General features: G+C 43.8%; 1 protein-coding gene across 2 annotated transcripts in view; it reads left to right on the top strand.

Annotated features, from left to right (window-relative positions):
• The window catches only part of CACNA2D3 (calcium voltage-gated channel auxiliary subunit alpha2delta 3), an 809,032-nt gene that overhangs the window by 514,441 nt on the left and 272,831 nt on the right, over positions 1–21,760 (top strand). For both annotated transcript variants that reach the window (XR_004971472.1, XM_036331880.1), the window contains exon 13: positions 3,040–3,173. Coding sequence is in view for 1 of the 2 variants with exons in the window: in XM_036331880.1 (XP_036187773.1) it covers positions 3,040–3,173 (134 nt within the window). In the remaining variant the exon portion in view is untranslated. The remainder of the gene's footprint in view (positions 1–3,039; positions 3,174–21,760) is intronic.

Here is a 21,760-nt window from a genome sequence, read left to right as displayed (position 1 = left end):
GGAGGGGAATATGGGGAGGCTGTTGCCGTACCCTGGAGGAGAGACTCGAGTCAGGAGTGGGCTGGGGCAGAGGAGAGGGGGAAGTGGGTTTCTGACATGTTATAGAGATCGGGTCAGAACATCTTGCTCGGGGACTAGCCATGGGCTGGGGTGAGCAAGGGGTGACTGTCAAGAATAGCGCTTATATTTTTGGCCTAATCTGGGGAGTGGCGCCATTTGCTGAGGTGGGGAAGAGGCAGTTGGGGGAGGAATGCATTTGGTGAGGGAACCAGGAGCTGGCTTGGGACGAGTCCAGTCTGAGAATCCTGTGAGTCCTCCTGTGGAAGTGTCAGGTAGACCGTTGGCTGTGGGTCTGGAGCTCTGGGGAGCAGCCAGCTTTCTGTAGCTTCTCAGAATGTAGACTGTGACCAGCAATGCCAGGTGAGGATGATCTCAGCTCCATCCCTGTCCAAGTGCGCGGTGGTTTTTCCTTTCCACTCCCTCTATGCTAATGACCTATCTCTCCCGTCCTTCTCCTCACATTCATTCCCCTTCTTCTCTTGGCCCAATTTTGGAAAATCCAAATCAAGGATTTTTACTGTTGGCTTTGAGGATCAAGAAAATGAAGACAACCAAGAAGAACTCCTCCTAAGAGTTGCTGTCTTTATGCACCTTTTGCATAGGAACCCCAAATAGGAATTATTCTTCTCTGAGGATCATGCACCCAAGTACCCTAATAGTCCAGCATCATGGAGCTCTCCCTCCTCTTATCACCGTGGCAACATCTCTCTTAATTGTCCTCTTTGCCTTGATTGTCTGAGGCCTTTCCCTCAGGACCATGGTTTGTCCACTAGAGCAAAGATGAAATATTTTCCTTCTTATTCAAACACTGAGTGCAGCCACTGTGCCTGGAGAGGTAACTATGGGTGCCCCCTGTTCATCCTCTTTAAAACTTGTCTTTCTCACCAATTCTGCAAGAGGGGCCGCCTGGGAGTGTCCCAGTGGATCCCCTGACTTTGGTGCATGACCTCTGATGGAGGCCAAGGTGCTCATGGGCCCCACTCTTGGGCTGCACCCTAAAACAGGAGCTCAGAGCCTGCTCTTTCAGGGTCCTGTTTCCCCTGGGATAGGCGAGGCTCTGGCCCTGGCAGGGAGGGTTGAGAAGGACAGGAGTGACAATGCATGTTAATTACACTGTGCAGAGCTGTCATCAGGAAGCCAGAAGCCACATGGTCCCAACCTGGTTTGGGGTTGGCACACCAAATTCAAACCAGCTGGGCTTTGTTTGAAAATGCGCTGGCAGGGTCCGGCCCTCTCCGGACAACAGAAGGGCTGGCATTCCCTTACCCGAGCCCTCTTAGGCACTATGAGGTTCTGTAAACACTGTAGCCAGTGCTGAGACAGACCTGGCTCCAGAGGCACTCACACCCTCTCTGATGTGTTGGCACCAGGAGCTGGCATGAGCCTCATTATAAGGGTCCTCATTTAAAGGGCGGGGAGGAAACGGGGCATGTCCAGCCAGTGTCCCTGCTTAAGATCCTCCATGACTACCTGCCTGTGGGATGAAGCCCAAGCTCTTCCCAAGGTCCTGTGTGCAGGTGCCCTGTGCATTCCTCTGATCTTATACCGCCCCGGTGCCCTCCCGCCCAGCTCCTTACTCCAGTCACTCCAGCTATTTTCAGTTCCCAGAAGGGGCCTGAGTCTGCCCTTTGCCTTTACTAACACTCCTTGCTTGATCGTACACTCTTTAACCCCTCTTCCTGCAGCTACTCGTCCTCATCCTTCAGGGTTAGTGGTGCTGACCCTTCCTTGGGGCTGCCGAGTGCCTGGCTGCCACTGCTGTGTGCTTTAGGGCAGCGGTCGCCAACCGGTGGTCTGTGAGGTCCGAAAGGTTGGTGACTGCTGCTTTAGGGCAACACTGATTGTGCTGTTCTGTGGTTGTTCTACTCAGACTCCCCAGGCCCAGGAGGCAGGGGTCCCACCCATTCTGTTAATCCCTGCTTCTCCAGGGCTAGGTACCAAGGAAGCCCTCCATAAAGGTTTGGATGAAGGGCCCCAGTTCATCCCTTCCCTTCCAACATCTCCCAACCCACCCACAGCAAGGCCAACAGGAGCCCACACTGAAGAGGAACATAGCAATGCCCTGAACTAGAGATCAAAACGGCATCCCCATCTGGAGACAATCGCACAATTAGAACTTATGTTACTTAGAAGCCAGGTCCACCAGCATATTCAATAGGCAGGTCTGGCAACCACACGGGGGTATGAGCTGGCATGTCAGCCTCAAACTCATAAAGGGCAAAATTCTGTAAAAGCAAAAGGCACAGATGAAGAGACTCCCAATCCTGGACTCACCTCCTGTATTTGCCGCTGGAAACCTGTGGGAACGTGGGGGAGACACATATCCACGGTCTGCCTCGGTCTTCTTCTCTTTACAGTGGGCACAGTTATCCCCACCTCATTGTGTTAAGGATAAATGGGACAAAGCCTTTCCAGTGTTTAGCAAATTTTGTGTCCTTCAGTAAGCACTCAAAAATTAACTATAACTATTATTGTTATAGTGATAAAAATGGATAGCCTTTCCATTTTGAAGTGCATAGTTTTCCCACTGGAAATAAATCCACCAAAGTAAAAAACAAAAGGTTATGAAATGGCATATAAAAGGACCCTCCCACGCTCCTGCCAGGGAAGGCCTGCATGTGCATGCATAGAAAACAGTCTGGGGAGACAGGCTGTAAAGCAGCGGTCGCCAACCTTTCGGACCTCACGGGCCACCAGAGGTCCACGGACCACTGGCTGGTGACTGCTGCTCTAAAGGGCCAACAGGGGCTTCTCTGGAGGGGTGAGTTTATGGTTGATCTTAATTGGATTCCTTTGCTTGCTGATATTTTCTCTCATGAACATATGACGCATGAAGTGGGTGATGGCAGAGGGGAGATCTAAGGTTTAAAAAGGAAAAGAAGAGGCAGAAATTCGCTAGAGGCCACGAAGGCATGGCAGGTGTGGGCTCCCCAGTTGCCGGTCTTCCTGTCTGTTCCTGAACTGGTTCTCCCTTGGCAGGATTCTTCACCCAGATCTCCACGTTGGCTGATGTGCAGGAAAATGTCATGGAATACCTCCACGTGCTGAGCCGGCCCAAGGTGATTGACCAGGAGCACGACGTGGTGTGGACCGAAGCTTACATCGACAGCACCGTGAGTCGCGGGCCCCAGAGAGCCTGAGGGTTCATCCCTGTGTTCATTTCAGAAGACAGCAATTGGGTCACTCATCCTCTATAATGGGGTTCAGTGACATTTTCCTTCGTTGTACAGTTTGCAAACAAAGTTGGTGAAAATGTAACTAGCATTCTGGAAGGGGTCTGATCAGCACAGAAATCTCACTTTTTGAGTGTGTCTTCTCTAGCTACTTGCTTCCTCTCACGTGTGTACGTACAAATGCTGTCATTGGAGCAGTGACTAGGGGTGTGTTAGATTCAGTCCCCTGTCCGAGAGGCCCAGTCCTGGGGATCAATCTTTGGGTCTGAACTTGGGAAGGTGGCTGAGTTTGGCTCTCACAGTGAATCAGAGCCACGGCAGAGGCCACAGCTGTGTTTTCTTCGCGTAGATGAGTGAGAACCTGCTTCGGTGGCGGTGATATAGGCCAGGGATTGCTTTTGGAACTCTAGCCAAGGCTCATTCTAACGCTGAATTCTAAGCACGGGATTCTGATGCTGAATTAGTTTAAAAGGGGGAACTTTGCCAATCACCAAACAATGGCTCCATGGCCTGGTTACTTGTGTATTTTCAGGGTGATTTTTCATAGTGATAATGGGTCTGATGGGAGTGGCGTTTTTCATTAATTGATTGTAAATGTTCGCACAGGGCTTCTCTCCCATCGTTTTTGTTGGGATTAACATCACATTAATCACTGTAACCCAGACATAGCTGTTCTCCAGAGTAGTCTCAATGGCTGCTGTGGGCCGGCTCTTCTCTCCATGAGTCTCATTCCTGTGGCGTTTCTGGCAGCGACAGGCAGATGCAGGCTGGGGACGGCACGTGGGAACCCAGCTTGGGGGGCACTGCAGCAGCCTGCCCCACCTCGGCCTCCAAGTCACAGTGGGAGCATGGAAATATGAGCTGGTCCAGAAGGGGTGTCCCTTCCCCAGGAGAATCACCCTGAGCAGAGGAGGGTGTTAAGCTGAAAACCCTCTCTGGTTGACAAGGAGACCTTAGGCCTGTATCACTGTCAGGGTCCGACACCAGGTTGATTTAGAATCCTGGATGACATAACTAAGCCGCCCATTTATGTTGGCACCATAGTAACAATAACAATAGCAACAACAGTGATAGTTTAATCCCCTCTTCTTCCATGCGGCTGAGGAAGGCAGGAAAAGAGCATGAAGAGGAGTGTGGCCAGCCGGGATTGAAGCCATCAAGTCACCCAGTGGTTTTGTGTATAAACCCTAAACAGCCAGTTTGATCGGTCACATTATTTGTTCATCAATTTAAAAAATATAAAACAAAGTCTCTACAATTAAAACATTACAGTACAAGCACCTGGATAGACAGATAGATCAGTGGAATAGAAGGTCCAAAAATAGCCCCACCTACATATAGAGATGTAGTGTGTGATAAATGTGGCACTGCAGATCAGTGGGGCTAGGGCGGGCTTTGCACTGAATACCTTTGAGAAAACTAGATAGCCATTTAGAAAAAATGTAGTTCTATTCTTAACATCATACCCAAAAAGAAAATTCCAAAGGATCAGAGACCTAAAGTGTAACAAATGAAATCATACAATCAGTACAACAAAACTTGGGTCGCTTCCTCTGTGACCTGAGTTCAGAGAAAGACTTTCTAATAATGACTCCAAAATCCAGATGCAATAAAAAGATAAGTTTGACTACTTAAAAAGAAAGATACGTAAGTTTGACTACTTAAAATAAAAACAAAGCAAAAACCAACTTCTAATAAGTCGAAAACTATTATAAGCGAAGTCAAAAGGCAAATGACAAAAATAGGAGGAAATATTTGCAGCATATAAGACACACACAGAACTAATAAGCCTAATATTTAAAGAACTTTCAAAAATGGAAGGGAAAATCCCAAAATTCCAATAGAAAAAATGAGCAAAAGACATGCACGTAATGAAATTAATAAAAAATAATAAATATGGCTTTTAAACATATGGAAGATGTACAACTTCACTCATAATAAGAAAAATGCACATTGAAATGTAGCGATATACCACTTCTCATCTATCAGAGAGGCAAACACTAACAGCGTAACTGTATGTACACTGTGTTGGCAAGGTTGAGGGGAAGGGACATTCATATGTTGCTATGGGGAAGACAGAATGGGCAGCCCCACTGTGACCCAGCAATCCCAATTATAGAAATTAACCCTGAAGATGAACCCCAGAAACATAAAAACACATACATTCTGTTTATTGCAGAATTGCTCATAATTGCAAAATACTGTAATTTACCTAAATACCTAAACATAGAGATTGATGGATAAACTGTGGTACTTCCAGATAATGGAGTCTTAATGCTAGCAACAAGAATGAGGACAGTTGCTATTGGTTGATATAGAATGACTTCTAGGATATATTGCTAAACAGAATGAGCAAAATGCAAGAGTATAAATAAGGTGCTATCATTTACATAAGGAAGAAGAGGGAATAAGAAGACATGTGTATCTGCTTATTGAAAAAAAAAAAAAAACACAGAAAGAAAAATCAGAAACCAATAGAACTGGTTACCTCAAGAAGTGGGAGGAGTGCTGAGCAGAAGCGACAGTGAAGGGGGACAGACATTTCTGAGTTATTTTCTTGCATAGTTTTGACAAAGCCTGTTTCCAACAATTGAAAAGAAAACAAAATGGGGCAAAACCAATAGTCAATGCAAACAAAAGCAAATGAATTTAACTACATTTCAAATGAGAAAAAAAATATGTATCCCAAAAAGCAGGGAAAAGAAGCAACCTTTTGAATATAGTAGTTGCGCACTTTATTAAATTTTGAACAGTACTTTGACTACCTTCAGGCTAAGGGGGAAAAAAGAACTGCAAGTAAATTTTAAACTTTTGGTGTCGTTTGTAGTAATATGGGTATAGCCATTCTGAATTTATTTTGTGAGTGTGGTAGGATTGAGCACATGTGTAAATGGGGGGAGACAAGGCAGACCTGTGGGACGAGACTGGATTGAAGGTATCAGCATTGAAGTACCACTCTGCAACCGTTTTCATAAAGAGTGGTTAGGGCAAAGGTCATCAGTGGATGCTAAATCTAGGGGAAAATTTTGATCAGAATCTTTTCATTGTCTCAAAGAGCCTTCCCAGAGGTTTTTGATAAGTTGTGAGGGGGCAAAGTAGCATGAGTGAATATCAACAAAATTTTGAGTGGGTCATTAAAATTAGTGTCACCCATGAGGAGCGTGCTTTCGGAAAAGGACACATCACACTTAGATTATTCTGGCTGGGGATATGCTACCTGAAGCTCCTGGAGGAAGCAGATTAAGCTTTGTTTTTGTTGTGTTTGTTAACACATTTTATTTTTTATATATATATTATTGACTTCAGAAAGGAAGGGAGAGGGAGAGAGAGATAGAAACATCAATGATGAGAGAAAATCATTGATCAGCTGCCTCCTGCACACCCCCTACTGGGGATCAAGCCCACAATCCGGGCATGTCCCCTGACCAGAAATCAACCATGACCTCCTGATCCACTGTGGCTGGACTTTGTTTTAATATGATGTCTTGCTATAGATAATGATAATCACTTAAATCAATTGTTTTAGATCTATTAATTACAAACATAAATATGTTCATGTATGAACTCTTGACAGCAGAGGCAAAGGGAATGGGGAAGAGCTCTAGATGCGCAGCTGCAATGGCAATGTCTTTGAAGGCTTGTCCTTTATCTTAAACATTTACATGAAATTTGCTTTCTGTGCCCTAATCACCTTTACTTACTTTAAAATAAAATAATGGTTCAAGTGGCTCATTACTGAGTAAAATGGAATGCCAGGGTAACAGAGCCCTTTATTCCACCTCTTCCAGACCCTTTGCGGTAGATACACTAACCCCAGACCATGCTTGTCCCTGAAATGACAAATCAGCATCATCTCCGTGCTTTCCAAGTTCTGTTGTACCTTTGCAGACAGCCTGATGAACACCTTCCTTGCAGAGGGCTTTGAGGGTTCCTTCTCAGCCTGGTGGTCTTGAGAAGCCTGTTGGTTCGGTGAGGACACGGGGAGTCAGCCTCCCTCTTTCGTAAGCCTGCTCAGTGAGCAGAGGCAGCTGCTGCTCCCACAGGTGCTTCTGGGCTGGGAGGCAACAATCTCTTTTACCTCATCTGGGCCTGGATTCTGCCAGGACGAGAGCAAAAGCCCTCTGTCATTGATGTGGGGTCAAAATAGGATTTGTGTGCTGAACTTGTCTGCGAAGTCTAAATTCTAAAATGAACCCACCAACTTTGGAACCACTCAGAAAACGATGGGGTGGGATGTGGAGGTCAGCAATTGCAAGGTCCTGCCTGCCCTGACACAGCCAGGGCAGTCCAGCCAGCTTGCAATCATGAGAGGCCAGGCGCAGGAGCACTCTGCATTGGCACTGGGGACTCCATTTTAATACTTGCTGTCCTGGTGGAATCGGCACCTATGGAATTTTCTATATTTCAACATATTTAAAATCCATCTTAGTATAGTAGCTAAAGGCATTGCATGTAGAGTAGGAATTGCCTCAGTTTGAATTCTACACCTAGGTCATATCAGTCTTGTGACTGTAAGGAAGTCGCTTAGCTTTGTTGTATGTTGCTTTCCACATTTGCAAATGGGAATAAAACCTGCCTTAGTGTTGACTCCAAGGATTAAATGCCTGTGCATGGAGAAAATGCAATAAATACTGCCTATCATCATTCCCAACCTCAGGAAATCCAGTGGGAATTTTTCTCCTTGGTTGTGAGAAGTTATAAAAAATACTCTTCTTTCTGTGAGCTGGGTCTCAAAGAAACTTCAGGGTAGTTACAATATGGCTCCTACCATTTAGATCAAGCATGTCAAACTCGAGGCCTGTGGGCCGCATGCAGCCCACAATGAATATTTCTGTGGCCCAGCCAATATAACGGTATGTAAGAAACGTTTTAATAAAAATTTCATAACTTAACTTTTACAATATCCTGTTATACATAGTTATTAATAACAAACTACAACGTTCGCTAATGACCGATTACTATAATGGTGTTGCATTCATTTCCCTCACAAGCCTTACACTCAAGCGCACCATTTCTCTCCATTAATACTACTAGCAACGAATATTTTAGCAGCCGATGTCACGTCATTACTCTTGTACTGACTCGTTTGGTGTGCGCAACAGGAAATATATCGCTTTTGGAGAACAAGAAAAATAGGTTTATTTGCGTTACGCTTATTAATTTGTGCAGTTATTCAGTGTCTGGTAAGTTAATGTTCAAGAAAAAATACTAAATTTTATTAAAATGTTCTATTATTTTATGTTAACAATTACTCATTTATTTCAGCCCTTTGTATTCAGCATGTCTCTCTCGAAATAAACCCCTGTTTCTATGAAAATTGAAGCTTTTGTTTTTTTTGCGGCCCACATAAACCTTGTTTATTTGGCCCGTGTTAGCCATTGAGTTTGACATGCTTGGTTTAGACAATAGAATTTGGCACTTAAGTGTGATGAGGAGCCCGGAAGCACTGTTCTTCTAGAGATAAACTTGAATCCTCTGGAGTTCATGTTGCTGCCATTACGGGTTGTGGTCAGGCATGAATGTGTGGGCTTGGTGCCGAGGGTCAGTGTCCCTGAGGGAGGCTGCTTGTTGTGCTGCACCAGCCCAGGAGAGTCCCTCAGCCGCACAGAGGTGAAAGCTGGCTGCCTTGCCCAAGGAAAGGGAAACGTGGCAGGAGCCCCCTTAACTGGCCGCCCCTCAACGGGCTCAGTGCCCTCTCTGCTCTGAAGCAGTCTGTGGCCCACAGCACACGGGTCTTTCGGCCTGGAAGCCGCGCCGGCACAGATGCCTACACAGCTGTGCCCCCAGCCGAGCTGCATGCTCAGGGGAAGCCAGTCCTCTTCATCCCTGACCTGTTGATGGCAGATGTCCTTTTGCCAGAGCTGTATACATCAGCTAAGTGTTACTTAAACCATTGAATTCTGCTCATTACCCTGTAATTACTGCTGTAAAAAACAGTTGTTACTTCTGTGATTGTGTACATGAATGCCTTGGAAAGACTTTAAGAGAAAAATTACCCGTGTGATAAGTATGAACAAAGCAATCATGAAAGACGGGAGAAAAAGTCTTTCCTGTGCTCAGGGATATTGACACTTAACCAACCTCCCTCCTTCCCTCCCTCCCTCCCTCCCTCCCTCCTCCCCTCCCTCCCTCCCTCCCTCCCTTCCTCCCTCCCTTCCTCCCTCCCTCCCTCCCTCCCTTCCTTCTTCCTTCTTCCTCCTCCCTCCCTTCATCCTCCCTCCCTCCCTCCCTCCTCCTCCCTCCTCCCTCCTCTCCCTCCCTTCCTTGCTTCCTCCCTCCCTCCCTTCCTTCTTTCCTCCCTCCCTTCATCTCTCCCTTCCTCCCTTCCTCCCTCCCTCCCTTCCTTCCTTCTTTCCTCCCTCCCTCCCTCCATCTCTCCCTTCTTCTTCCTTCCTTCCTTCCTTCCTTCCTTCCTTCCTTCCTTCCTTCCTTCCTTCCTTCCTCCCTCCCTCCCTCCTTCCTTCCCTCTCTTCCTTCCTCCCTTTCTCTCTTCCTTTCTCTCTTTCTTCCTATAGAGTAGTTTACCTTGCTTAGTCTGTTTCATCCTAGGTTGCTGGTGTAGATCTGGTGGCTAAGGCAGCCTCTGCTCAGGGTCTTGTTGCCCTTGGTAGCCCGCAGAGGCTGTGTGCTCCGTGAAGAAGAGTGACCCGCCCAGACACCGAGAGGAGGGCCACCACCTGGTGTGAGAGCAGCTGGGACTCCCAGCTGGAACTGCCAACACACTGCGTGTGGGTCAGCATTGCCGGGACAGCTGTGTTAGTTTTCTGTTGCAAAAACGGATTACCACAAACTCATCTGCTTAAAACAACACAAGCGTATTATCTCATGGTTCCCATGGGTCAGGAATCTGGGCACATGTTAGCTGGGCCCTCAGCTCAGGGTCTCACAGGCTGCCATTAAGTGTTGGCTGCACTGCAGTTCTCATCTGCCCTCCGGGCCCCTTCGGATTGCTGGCAGGATGCAGCCCCTTCAGTCGCAGGATGATGGTTCCCATTTTCTTGTTACTGCCCCCTGGGGAGTGTTCTCAGCTCCTATAACCCACAGTTCCTGGCCACGTGGCCACCATACAGTTCACACAATGCAGTTTACTTTCTTGCAGGCCACCAAGAACACACCTCATTGAACCTTCCCCTTCCTTTAAACCAGCGGTTCTCAACCTGTGGGTCGAGACCCCTTTGGGGGTCGAACGACCCTTTTACAGGGGTCGCCTCAGACCATCAGAAAACACATATATAATTACATATTGTTTTGTGATTAATCACTATGCTTTAATTATGTTCAATTTGTAACAATGAAAATACATCCTGCATATCAGATATTTACATTACGTTCATAACAGTAGCAAAATTACAGTTATGAAGTAGCAACGAAAATAATTTTATGGTTGGGGGTCACCACAACATGAGGAACTGTATTAAAGGGTCGCGGCATTAGGAAGGTTGAGAACCACTGCTTGACCCAGGTTGACCCAGGACAACCTCTCTTTTAATTAACTCAGAGGCCAATGATAGTAACCTGATCATGGGAGTGATAGCCCATTAGACATTCCAGGGGAGGGGATTTAAGAGACATATATTCATTGTGGCAGAAATTCAGGGAGCGTTTCAGAGTTCTGCCTACTGCAAGAGCCTCTGTTCCGTGCTGTGGTCTGAGAGGGAAAGAAAATCCAGAAGGAAATGTCACCACCGCCTCCTCCTGGGAACATGGGTGGCCATGGCGCTCTCTGTCACAACGTCTCTGCTCACCACTGGTCTCAGGGGCCTGGCTCTCAGGGGCAGTGTCGTCTGAAATTGGCTTTGATTTCTCTAGGAACCAGAAGACCTCTGATTTATGTAATTTCTACCAAATTCTAAGAAAATAGTGAATTTGGACACTCGATCCCACAAGTTTGCTTTATATGGTCTTACAAGTCTTCTTTCTCCTTGTCTGGTGGTTAAAGCAAAAGGAATTCTGTTTGCTTGACTCATCAGTGATTATGGCTTAAAACCCAGCAGCAACAAACATAATTATCTAAGTGATTTAATGCTTAAATGAATAGCTTAAGAAGACCTACCAGTACAGGGCTTTCCCTTTTTATTAATTATGCATTGATTCATACTGTTCTGGGTCTGAACAAGCTCAAGATAAACGTTTGTGAACAGAAGCTGAGTTTGGACTCTTGCACACGAAGAGTCAAGGGCTGTACTTAACCAAGCCTGACCTAGAATGGAGACTTCCTTCAGCACCCCTCTCTCCGCCCTGCCTGCTACTCCCAGTCTGATTAGGTATCCTGTTTCTTGCCTGGCTGTTCTATTCAATTTGCTTTCCTGGTGAAGCCCAAATAAATGAATTAATGTTCACAACATGAATTATGTTTCATCTCATCAAAGCTCATGTATTCATTGACAAAACAGCAAACACTGTAATTCTGAAATTCAGGGGCTTCTAATCTGAATACAAGTCACACACAGTCATCATCTATTAGGTGCAAAGCAGAACAATTGCTAACAAAGGAATTTGTTCGATTTTGCAGGCAAATGGCTTGTACTTTCCAGCTTGGGAACGCCTCGTACCTTGCTGTGCAGGGCAGAGCCTGCGTTAAACTGAGGATGCATCATATCCGGATCAGCCCATCCAGGGAGTTTGCATAGACCACAGTGACACACAGAAGGGGAGCAAAGAAATCTTTTAGAAACAGTGGGAATGTGACCATTTAAAATAATGAGAATTCATTACTGAGCCCTCCTGCCCCGCCCCTTTACTGGTAATGCACTTCAGTCTGCAATTTGTAGGAACTTTCAAACCAATTTAGTTGCATTTGCAAATTGGACCTGTGTCCCTCCTCCTCATCCCCCACTAAGTCCAAGTTGGAGAAAATGCTTTGCATTCTATAAATTGCACATTTGTTTCGGTTTCCCATCTAGGAAGAGCAGCACCTAGGCCATTTAGGAGTCGTTTGGGTGATTGCTTTAAGCTACATCTTACTGCCTAGAAGCTATTACTCAGGGGGTCGAAGGCACCATAAAGAAGTTGTTGGGGCTTGGAAACTGAATGTACAGTATTTTCCCAAGATACCGCTGCATATCGAAGAAGTTCAAATCGTCAAAACAAAAAGACACACGTAAAGAGAAACATAAACCGTCCTGCTGGGCTGTGGAGCAGAGAGTGCCATCTGCATCACATGGCGTGGAGGAAGCTGATTACGCTGGGACCTCTATTTCTTAGCAGATGGGTTCATTAAATTTAATAGCCTCCAGAGCCTTTAGAAACCGTGTTAAAAACATGTGGAGCATGCTGTGACACTTCACTTCTGGCCCTGCAGTCATTATAACTGGCACAGACTATAAATATTACAGTACTTTATTTCCATTGAAACAGATTACTATTCTAATTATTATTTTTTTTGCCAGGAGATGGTGATGTTAAAAATGAGTGCATCCCTGTTTTCTGGTACCATTTATATTCATCTAACTATTTTCCTCTTCCATTTGGTTCTATATTTTTCTATTAGTTTTTTTCTAAGATTATCCTTATTTTTCTATGAGTTTGTGTTATAAAACATGCATCAAAAGCATAAAATTATTATCTTCAGGGAAGATGTCCTAACACCCTGTATAGATGATGGTCAACTAATCCAAAAGCTTAGAGCTAAAAATGAAAAAGAATATATTTCAAGTGGGTGAGTTTTTTCCCCCTCAGATTTTTAGATTTATTGTTGTCTCTGCTATTATGGTATAATAATTTGCAATTGTCTATAATGAAAGGACAGCCTCTAAAAATAGACTTAATGCCGTATAGAAATGGATAAGACCATTAAGTCTAAATAATCATTTAACATGATAGATTACTTAACACTCTTTGTGTATAAGTGGCAGCACCCTACTCAAAGGAGCCAAGGTCAAAAAGGGAATTTGTTGACTCTTAGAACCAAGACACATATGTAGTTTTGCCTTGAGGTGTGGCTAGATTTAGGGTTCAATCCCATGTTATTCAGACTTCTCCTTTGACTCTTAGTAGCTTAATTCCCAGGCATGTTCTCCCTAAAGGGTGGCAATGAATGCCTCTACCATCCACTAACGTTCATTATCTTTATAGCCGCTTACTCTTATAGCATCTATATCAAGCCTATGATAGGCCTGTGTGGGTCAAAAACCATACTGAGAAGTTAGATGGAGCTACTAATTGATGGCGCGAATCTCACAGAGTGGGGGAGAAACCAGTCCCAAAGAAAATTGATCCTGGGAGGACTGAGAGGCAACAGAATCCTGCATAGAACTTGTGTGTAGTACTCAAAACTAATCCAAGCCAAAGATCATGTATCCCATCAGCATGGTAGTCATTATGATACCATGTTTTCAATCAATGGACCTCTTTATCTAGACAAATGTTTCCCTGGCCCCTTCATGTATAAAACAGACAGAGGCAGAGCTGCTCTGGTAGTCATTGGGAAGGAAGTATGGAGTACTGAGGGAGGCTCTGAAGTACTTTTCTTGCTCCTTCCCGGCACAGCAGAGTCTAGGTAGTATTCTGGGTAATCGTTGAATCTCAAGGTGGTATTCTCTGGTGTAGGTTATCTTCTGTGCCCCCGAGTTTACAGCAAGGTACTGGTCTGGGTCCAATTAGGAAAGATGGTATAAGGATTGGGAGGATGTGTCCTTGGTTATAGTAGAAACCCAAATTGAAAAAGTTATTATAATAATATTTTATAATATTTCTGCTTTATTTCTCTTCATTACAGAAGATAATCAAAAGTTTATTATCATCATACTTATATCACCTCTTAGGACACATTGGCTATTGGAAAAGTACACACTTAAACTAGGAGAATTTTTTTTTAGGAGAAATGTATTAGATGGATACAGGAACAGCCTCAGTGGGACAAGAATCATCAAGAGAGTAGGAAACCATCATGAGCAAATAACTGCTCTCTATTCTTTCGGGAGCCACACAGCCTCCTGCCTGTTCTCTAGCATGTCAGCTGTATTTCTTTAAATATATTTTTATTGATTTCAGAGAGAGTTAGTGAGAGAGAGAGAAAGAAAGAGCGCAATATCAATGATGAGAGAGAATCATTGATCGGCTGCCTCTTGCATGCACCCTATTAGGGATCAAGCCCAAAACCCAGGCATGTGCCCTGACTGGGAATGAAACCGTGAATATCTGGTCCATAGGTTGATGCTCAACCACTAAACCATATCAGGCAGTAGCTATATTTTTATTTTATTCTCTGTAGCCAGTTTGTTCTGTTGTCACGAGGAACACATGTTCTTCCCAAAGTCTACTTAAATGATGTCCTAGTTCAAACCTAGTAGAGATGAACTCAGTGTTTGGATATCCGAGCTCATTTACCAGCAAATTACATAACTTACTCCTAGCCCATGGTTCCATTGAGGTCAGATGCCTGCCACTTAACCAATCAGCTGTGGCTGGGGAAAGGTTATGTGACATAGGTCATATGATAGGAGCAGCTCAGCCAGGCTGTGGGTAGCAGATTATGTAAGAAAGAGGTACGGCAGAAGGAAATGGGTAAACTGGAGTTTGTAGGAGTTGGCATTTCTAGACCTATCATTCCACCTATGGCTTCTGTCAGTTATATTCCAAGCTGATCTCTAATACTAATAACTCTTAGGAGCATGTCTTCTTTCCTCTTCTTTGAAACCTAGGCTCATGGCTTCTTCTTAGCCCTGCCTCCCAAATCTTTGACCTCCATCTACCTTCCTGCTACATGGGTGGTGGGAATCCTTCTCTTGTGTCTTCTGAGAACAAAGGGAGGTATTTTAACCATCAAAGCCAAAGCTGTACTGCTGTTCCCCCTTCACAGCCCAGATATTTGGGCAGTTAGATTCTTAGAGCTGATTCTCATGCTTTGACATGGTTTAAACTAAAATGAACACATTCCTCTTACTACCAGCATGAAGAATAATTAAAATAATCCCAGAGAATCAAGCTGTGGTTTGATATCAGCTGCCAGTTTCTCTTCTCTTGCTGTATAAATAATTTCTTCCACATAGAAGAGTTAATTACTTTACTCTTATTCCATAAGGATTACTGTGCCAATTATAAGTGTATTATCCATAGGGCCATAGTTCAAAGATAACATAGATAAGAAAATTTCACCTGATTTGTGCTCTTAAACTGCTTCTATTTTAAAATAGTGCCCTGGCTGGTTTGGCTCAGTGAATAGAGCATAGGCCTGAGTACTGAAGGGTCCCTGGTTTGATTTTGGTCAAGGGCAAGTACCAGGGTTGCCGGCTCGATTCCCAGTAGGGGGTGTGCAGCCAATCAATGATTCTTTCTCATCACTGATGTATCTATTTCTCCCTATCTTTCTCTTCCTCTCCCTTCCTCTCTGAAAACAATATATATATATATATATATATATATATATATATATGAAAATAGCAAGGACCACTCTCTGCCTGTCTTACATGGAAAGATTATTCCTCGAAGGCCTTTCACACCTGCATGTCAGAGATATGCAATCAAAATCTTCTTCAGCCTCATTCTGCTGAAGATGCCCAATACCAGTTCCTCAGGGGGAAATTCTCTCTTGTTCTGAAAAATGAAAGGAAAAGCAAAGACAATCGTTTATTCAGGCAAAGGGAACAGGTTTTCAAATACATTTACATTGTTTTATCAAAAAATGTGGAACATCAACATATTTGCCAATTGATGGAAACAACTATTAAACACTCTTGTAATTGATCTCTCTTCTGAGATGGTATTCATTATGGTACCATCTGAGGAGATCAAATTAAAGATGGCCTGAGATGAAGCAAGAGCTGAGTTCCCATCCACCCTGTCAGTGGTTCTCTCTCATCACTGCTGTTTCTCTCTCCCTCTCACTTCCTCTCTCTGTTTCTCCTTTACTCAGCCCACTGCTAAGGAGCATTTGTTTCCATGTGGAGAGTCCTTCCTTAGAGAAGACAGGATTCACACGCACTGTTTGTTCATCTATTGATCCCCCCATGGGATCCCAATAGAAGGGACCCATGGGCAGGACTGCAGTCACACCTTACAGGGGCAGGGCTATCACTAGACCAAATTAGATGACTTTTCTGTCTGCTTCTGAAAAACATTCCAAGGCCCAGTTTGAAAGGGCTTCACAAATGTTTGAGCTATTTAACCATCAACCAATAAGTTAGAGAATCTAAAGTGTGAGTGGGATCCCCACTGGCTCATAATCTTCCAGGGCAGTGGTTCTCAACCTTCTGGCCCTTTAAATACAGTTCCTCATGTTGTGACCCAACCATAAAATTATTTTCGTTGCTACTTCATAACTGTAATGTTGCTACTGTTATGAATCGTCATGTAAATATCTGATATGCAGGATGGTCTTAGGCGACCCCTGTGAAAGGGTCGTTCGACCACCGAAGGGGTCGCGACCCACAGGTTGAGAACCGCTGCTCCAGGGGAACCTAAATTCTAAGCATTTGAATCGCTTGATAACCTGACTCCTATTTACCTCTCAGCCATGCTGGTCAGTGTTTTGTTGCTTTAACACCCCAAACACTTTCTCCTTTCTCCGGGCCAGGGGCAACCTTTTTGTGAGTGCGTGCCCAAACCAGCAAAATCTCTGACTCAGAATTCTTCTGCGTGCCAACCCTAATTTTTTGAGAACATGTTACGCCTACTTGATATCTCTTAAGGTGTACATATGTGAAGAAACTTGAAGAAATAAAATTCATTTGAGCGACAAAAACACAGTATATGATGATGAAAAATATATTTATTTTTTAATGTATACATGTACACTGATAGTCTGACAGAAAACTTTATGACTCCGTTTGATATTATCAGTGGGACTTCTGCTGCTGCATCACTGATGACAGAGATTTTACATCAGGGTTATATTTCGTGACCTTCAGAGATATGCACGAGCTACTACTTTCATCCGTCAGGCTACTCCTATAATGAGACTTAACAAAATTCATCACTGAGAACAAAGATTCACAAGCGTATGTGGATGAAACCAAAACACTGGTCGGATCTAGGAAGGCAGGGAGAGTTAAGGCAGAGGCATAGAAATTGCTCTTCCCCTCTCTCGTCAATCCATGTCTATGGTCTTTAAGATAACTTGTTATGTAAAATTACTTATCTAAGATGCACCTACACTGAATTTATCTGAAAAATAAAAAAGTCGATATTAAGAAAAAAATTGTAAATGGAAGATTATAAGAGAGGGTTTCGCGTGCCAGCAAAAGTTACTGGCGTGCCATGTTTGGCACGCGTGCCAGGGGTTACCCAACCCCTGCTTTAGGCTTTTGAAGATGCTTCTCCTTCTGAATTGGAAAGATGGCTCTCCCACTCTGCTTCTCTACCAAGGGAGAGAATCCTTTCCATTTTCCACATCTCAGCTAAAGCATCACCCTCATGTGCCAATGACTTTCCATCTCAGATCCCTATCAGTCACCTTCATAGAAGCTATAGTCGTTTATAATCATTTCAATTAAGCACTTTGATTTTTTTCTCTTTAAAAATTCTTTATTGTCTGCCTTCCCAACAATCATGTAAGGATGGAGGCAAAGTCTGTATTGGGTCCCTAGAACTACACCTTAATTATTAACATAGGAAGGCTAAATGGCTTGTTCTTAGTCACACCAATAATTTCTTTTTACTACTCACTAGAGTTTGTTTTCCCCACTCTACACTATACTTCGCCTAAGAAGGTACAACAAGACGCCAAGAATTAGGGAAGAATTAATAAAGAATATTGGCTACAAAGTAGATGGTGGCACCAAGATAGAGTATAAAATGTTTTCCCTGAAATGCAACCATCTTATCTGTCTTTCCTTTTTTAAATCCAGCTGAATGGTCAATTTCAGGTCTGAAGCAACTGGTTTTCTTGAATGCTAACCTCATTTACTCAGTGGCAGTCACTGATGTTAGATGGAAGAACAGGGAACTTTCGGGGGTGAACCAGATTTTTGCAATGTTCCGTCTCTATGCCTGTTGTTAAAAGCAATATGTTGGGGAAAGGGTTGATTGCTTAAGGCACATTGTTTATGCTACATTACTTAGGTCTGATGGAAAAGTTCCTAACAGTGGTTTTCTTGCTAAAGATATGGTTTATGGATGGAGAGTGGAATGTGATTTTTTTTGGTAGGGCATCAGCATAATTTAGGTGGACTCCAGAGAAACTTGATATTGGGAGAGGCCCGGGAAAATATTCAGGTCTATGGAGCTTCTTTAGAATTAGCACTCAATTCTCCACCAAAATATAGATGCGTTCTGCTTTTAATTACTGTCCTTATTCAAGCCAAGTTAATTACTCCAGACCAGACTGGAAAGGAATATTCCCAGAAAGTCTGATATGATAGAATGGGAGTGTGTTTTCTGAAGAAGATACTGAGAAGTCCTTAATGAGTTAGTGTTTCAGGATAACTTTTGCAACAGAATACTAAGGGAATAAGAGGGGGGAAATAAGAGATTTTTGGCAGCTGTTCCCCATCAGAGCACTTGACAATCTGCTTCTTATTTAGTTTTCTGTTATGTAAAAGCATGGAATTCTCAAGTTAAGAAATATTGATCACTGCATGGCAATACATATGTGATGAAACTGTATTGTGTTGAAAAAGCTCTCCTTTTAAAGTGAGATTACTGATTCTCGATTTTGTTATTGAAATGTGTGGGTCATTTTACTTAGAAAATAATGTGGTTTTCTTAAACCTAAGTTATTTAAAGGTTAAAATAATCTTAATTTTAACTATTAATATTATTAAGAACAGATTTGCAAGCAAGTACAACTGAATGCAAACAAGAACAAACTTGGAAAAGCAAATCAGTGGCTGGGAATGCAGAAAGGCACTGAGGGCTGTCTTGGCCACAGTACAAAGCTTCACAGCAGCCCCTCGCTGTATTGGCAGAGCCACACATTTTTGTAAGGTCTGTTGATTTCCCCAGACTTCACGGAATCTAGATCAGGTTTGTCAAGGTCCCATTTCTCTTGCCATGACAATCCAGCCTAGGGCTGAATGAGGAGCACTTAGAGTGTACGGACTTCAAGGCCCTGCTGTCCATCTGGATTGCTCCTTCTCTAGTTGTCAGCAAACATGAGGGTTTACTCATTGGCCATCATTGTTCTAGGAACACATGTGGAACCACATGGATAGTTACCTGGTTTATTGGCCAGACACCCTCTAAGCTGAGGGCCAGTCTCTACACTGGGCACTAAGGTGTCATAGCTTCCAATTTCAGGAAATCCGGTTTAAGTCCTTGTACCGAACAATCCAAGCCAATCATATAATTTTAAATTATTATATTATTTTTGGTAGATATCAGTGGCCTTCAACATTGCGTGGTGAAAACTGTATGTCCTCTTCCTCACAGTCTTATTACCAGGATGTGGTAGAAAGAAGTCTCAAACAAATTCTGCCATCCACACAAACATTTATTAGCAGCATTCATAAAAGCCAGCCGAGTGTTGTGTGAGCTTAAGGAAGTCCAAGCTCTTTGTCTTGCATCAGAACAAATGAATTATTTGCAGGAGTCATTTTACGTTCTATTTGGAGTGAGCAGCATAAAACTGTTTAACAACCAGGTCTAGGGCACTGTTTCTAAGGATAAAAGCCACTGAGCTCCCAAAGTCCTTATGTGGGTTCAAACAGGGAAAGCCAGGGCCTCTGCAATCTATTCAACCAACCCACACAGAGTGGGCACCTTCAATTTACCGATAAAAAAAATCTCGTCTTATGTCCAATAGGGTAACTGACAAAACCTCTTTGTTGGTCAAAGGTAAATAGTACATGTCACCTTTTGCTTGAATACTTGCTGAAATGTATATTCCCAATCGGGGCAATTAACCATTTCTGAGATATAGATTAAAATTATTTATATCACACATTTATGTTGAAGTCTACAGTAAACCACATGCCACATAACAGCATTAAACTGTATATAATCAAGGCATTTTCTTTGTAAAGTGGGAATAATAATATTGCTGATCTCATAGCGTTGTGAAGATTTATAAAGGTACTTTTGCTTAGCACCATGCCAGGTGCATGGTCCTCCATAAAGGCTAATCCTTATTACCTAAAAATTCAGAATAACATTATTATATGTTGTTCCATACGTAGTCTCGTGGACTTAGAGGCATCCCTGAGTCTTCACTCTTTGCAGCTGTGCTCCCTACAATGCATGGTGTATCCTGCCTGAAAGCTCCATTCCATGCTTGGGAGTGAAAAAGAAAAAAAAACTACCAATGTCATTGCCCCCCATTATCTCAGAAGTCTTTATGGCTGCATCCTATAGAAACAACTAGAGTAAGAAGTCATCACGGTGCTGGACTCTGCCACCTTCCTAATCTTGATGCCCAGCAGGTGTGAACCAAGAAGCTTGTGGGGAAAGGCTGAGCTAGGAACACTAACCGTGATCTTCAGAAGCATCCTTCCCGCCAGGGCAGTAGGCAGGCACTAGAATGCACCCAGACCTTGTGCCAGGTGCATCTGTATCCCTGTCAACTAGGTGCTCTTATCTCTATTTTCCAGACACCGAAGCTGAGGCCCAGGGTTATGGAGGAGTTTGCCCAAGGAGATGGGATAATTAGTAGAACAAAAGGGATTCAGCCCTAGGTTGCCTGCCTGGTGTGCGGTCTGCGCTCTCTGATGCGATGCTGCTCTTGGGAAGGTCTCCCGACACATATGTCTGTGCTTTGATGAGGAGCAAGCCCACCAGACTGCATGATGGAGTGCCAAAGCCTTTAAAATGCCTGGTATGCGATTAGAAATGTCCTTGCCATTCCCACAAGCCTGAGTTCTGTTGCTTCCACTGAATTCTGAAAAGCCCATGGTGCCTGCTTTGAGTTGTGAAGACACTGGAGCTTGAATTGTCCCAAATTATGTTTCCCATGGTGTTGGCAACCCAAGATAGGAAACTTTAAATTTTGCAGCATGTACCTCTCCCATGGAGAGTTCTCTGTGCTGTATTAAATGACAGAAGGAAAACGCAGCTCATCGCACTTGTAAAAGAAGCCGCAGCATTCCTGGGTTTAAATCTGGAGGCAAAACAATTCTATTTAATGGGCTTTTTAAAAGCCTGGAATTTGCATTTTGAATGTGTTATACATCACAAACAGGATTTTGATGGTGATAGCACACACCGTAATCACATCCTATCATTTATGTAGCTCCACCTGCTGTCACTCTGTCCGATTCATGATATGCTATACACAGAACTTCTCTCCTGGGGGAAGTTGAATGTCCTGAATCAAACTCCTGGGGGCACTGGGAATGACTTAGAAAGTCTGGCCACCTTCATGGATAATCAGGCGAGTGAGGCAGAAGGTTAAAAGGTAGATCAAAACTTCAGATGCGCAATCAAACAAGCCAAGGTGTTCTGAAGGCAACCACAACAAGGTGTTTGAACTTGGGAAAGGAAGATGAACCCTCACATTGCAGGATTGTGCTCATGCTCAGTCCTTCCAAGAGGCTGTCCACTAACCTTAGGGCTGAGAGCTGACATGTCTCAGAAACTCTGCCTCTCCCAGAGCCTCTGCTCTAAGACTGCTGTGGAAGGACCAGGAGGGGAGCAGTGATGTCATCAGGAGTTTT

Source organism: Myotis myotis, unplaced genomic scaffold (genome assembly GCF_014108235.1).
Source record: "Myotis myotis isolate mMyoMyo1 unplaced genomic scaffold, mMyoMyo1.p scaffold_m19_p_13, whole genome shotgun sequence".
Taxonomy (NCBI): domain Eukaryota; kingdom Metazoa; phylum Chordata; class Mammalia; order Chiroptera; family Vespertilionidae; genus Myotis; species Myotis myotis.
The sequence above is the reverse complement of the archived record's forward strand: the minus strand, read 5'-3'. Positions and strand labels throughout refer to the sequence as shown.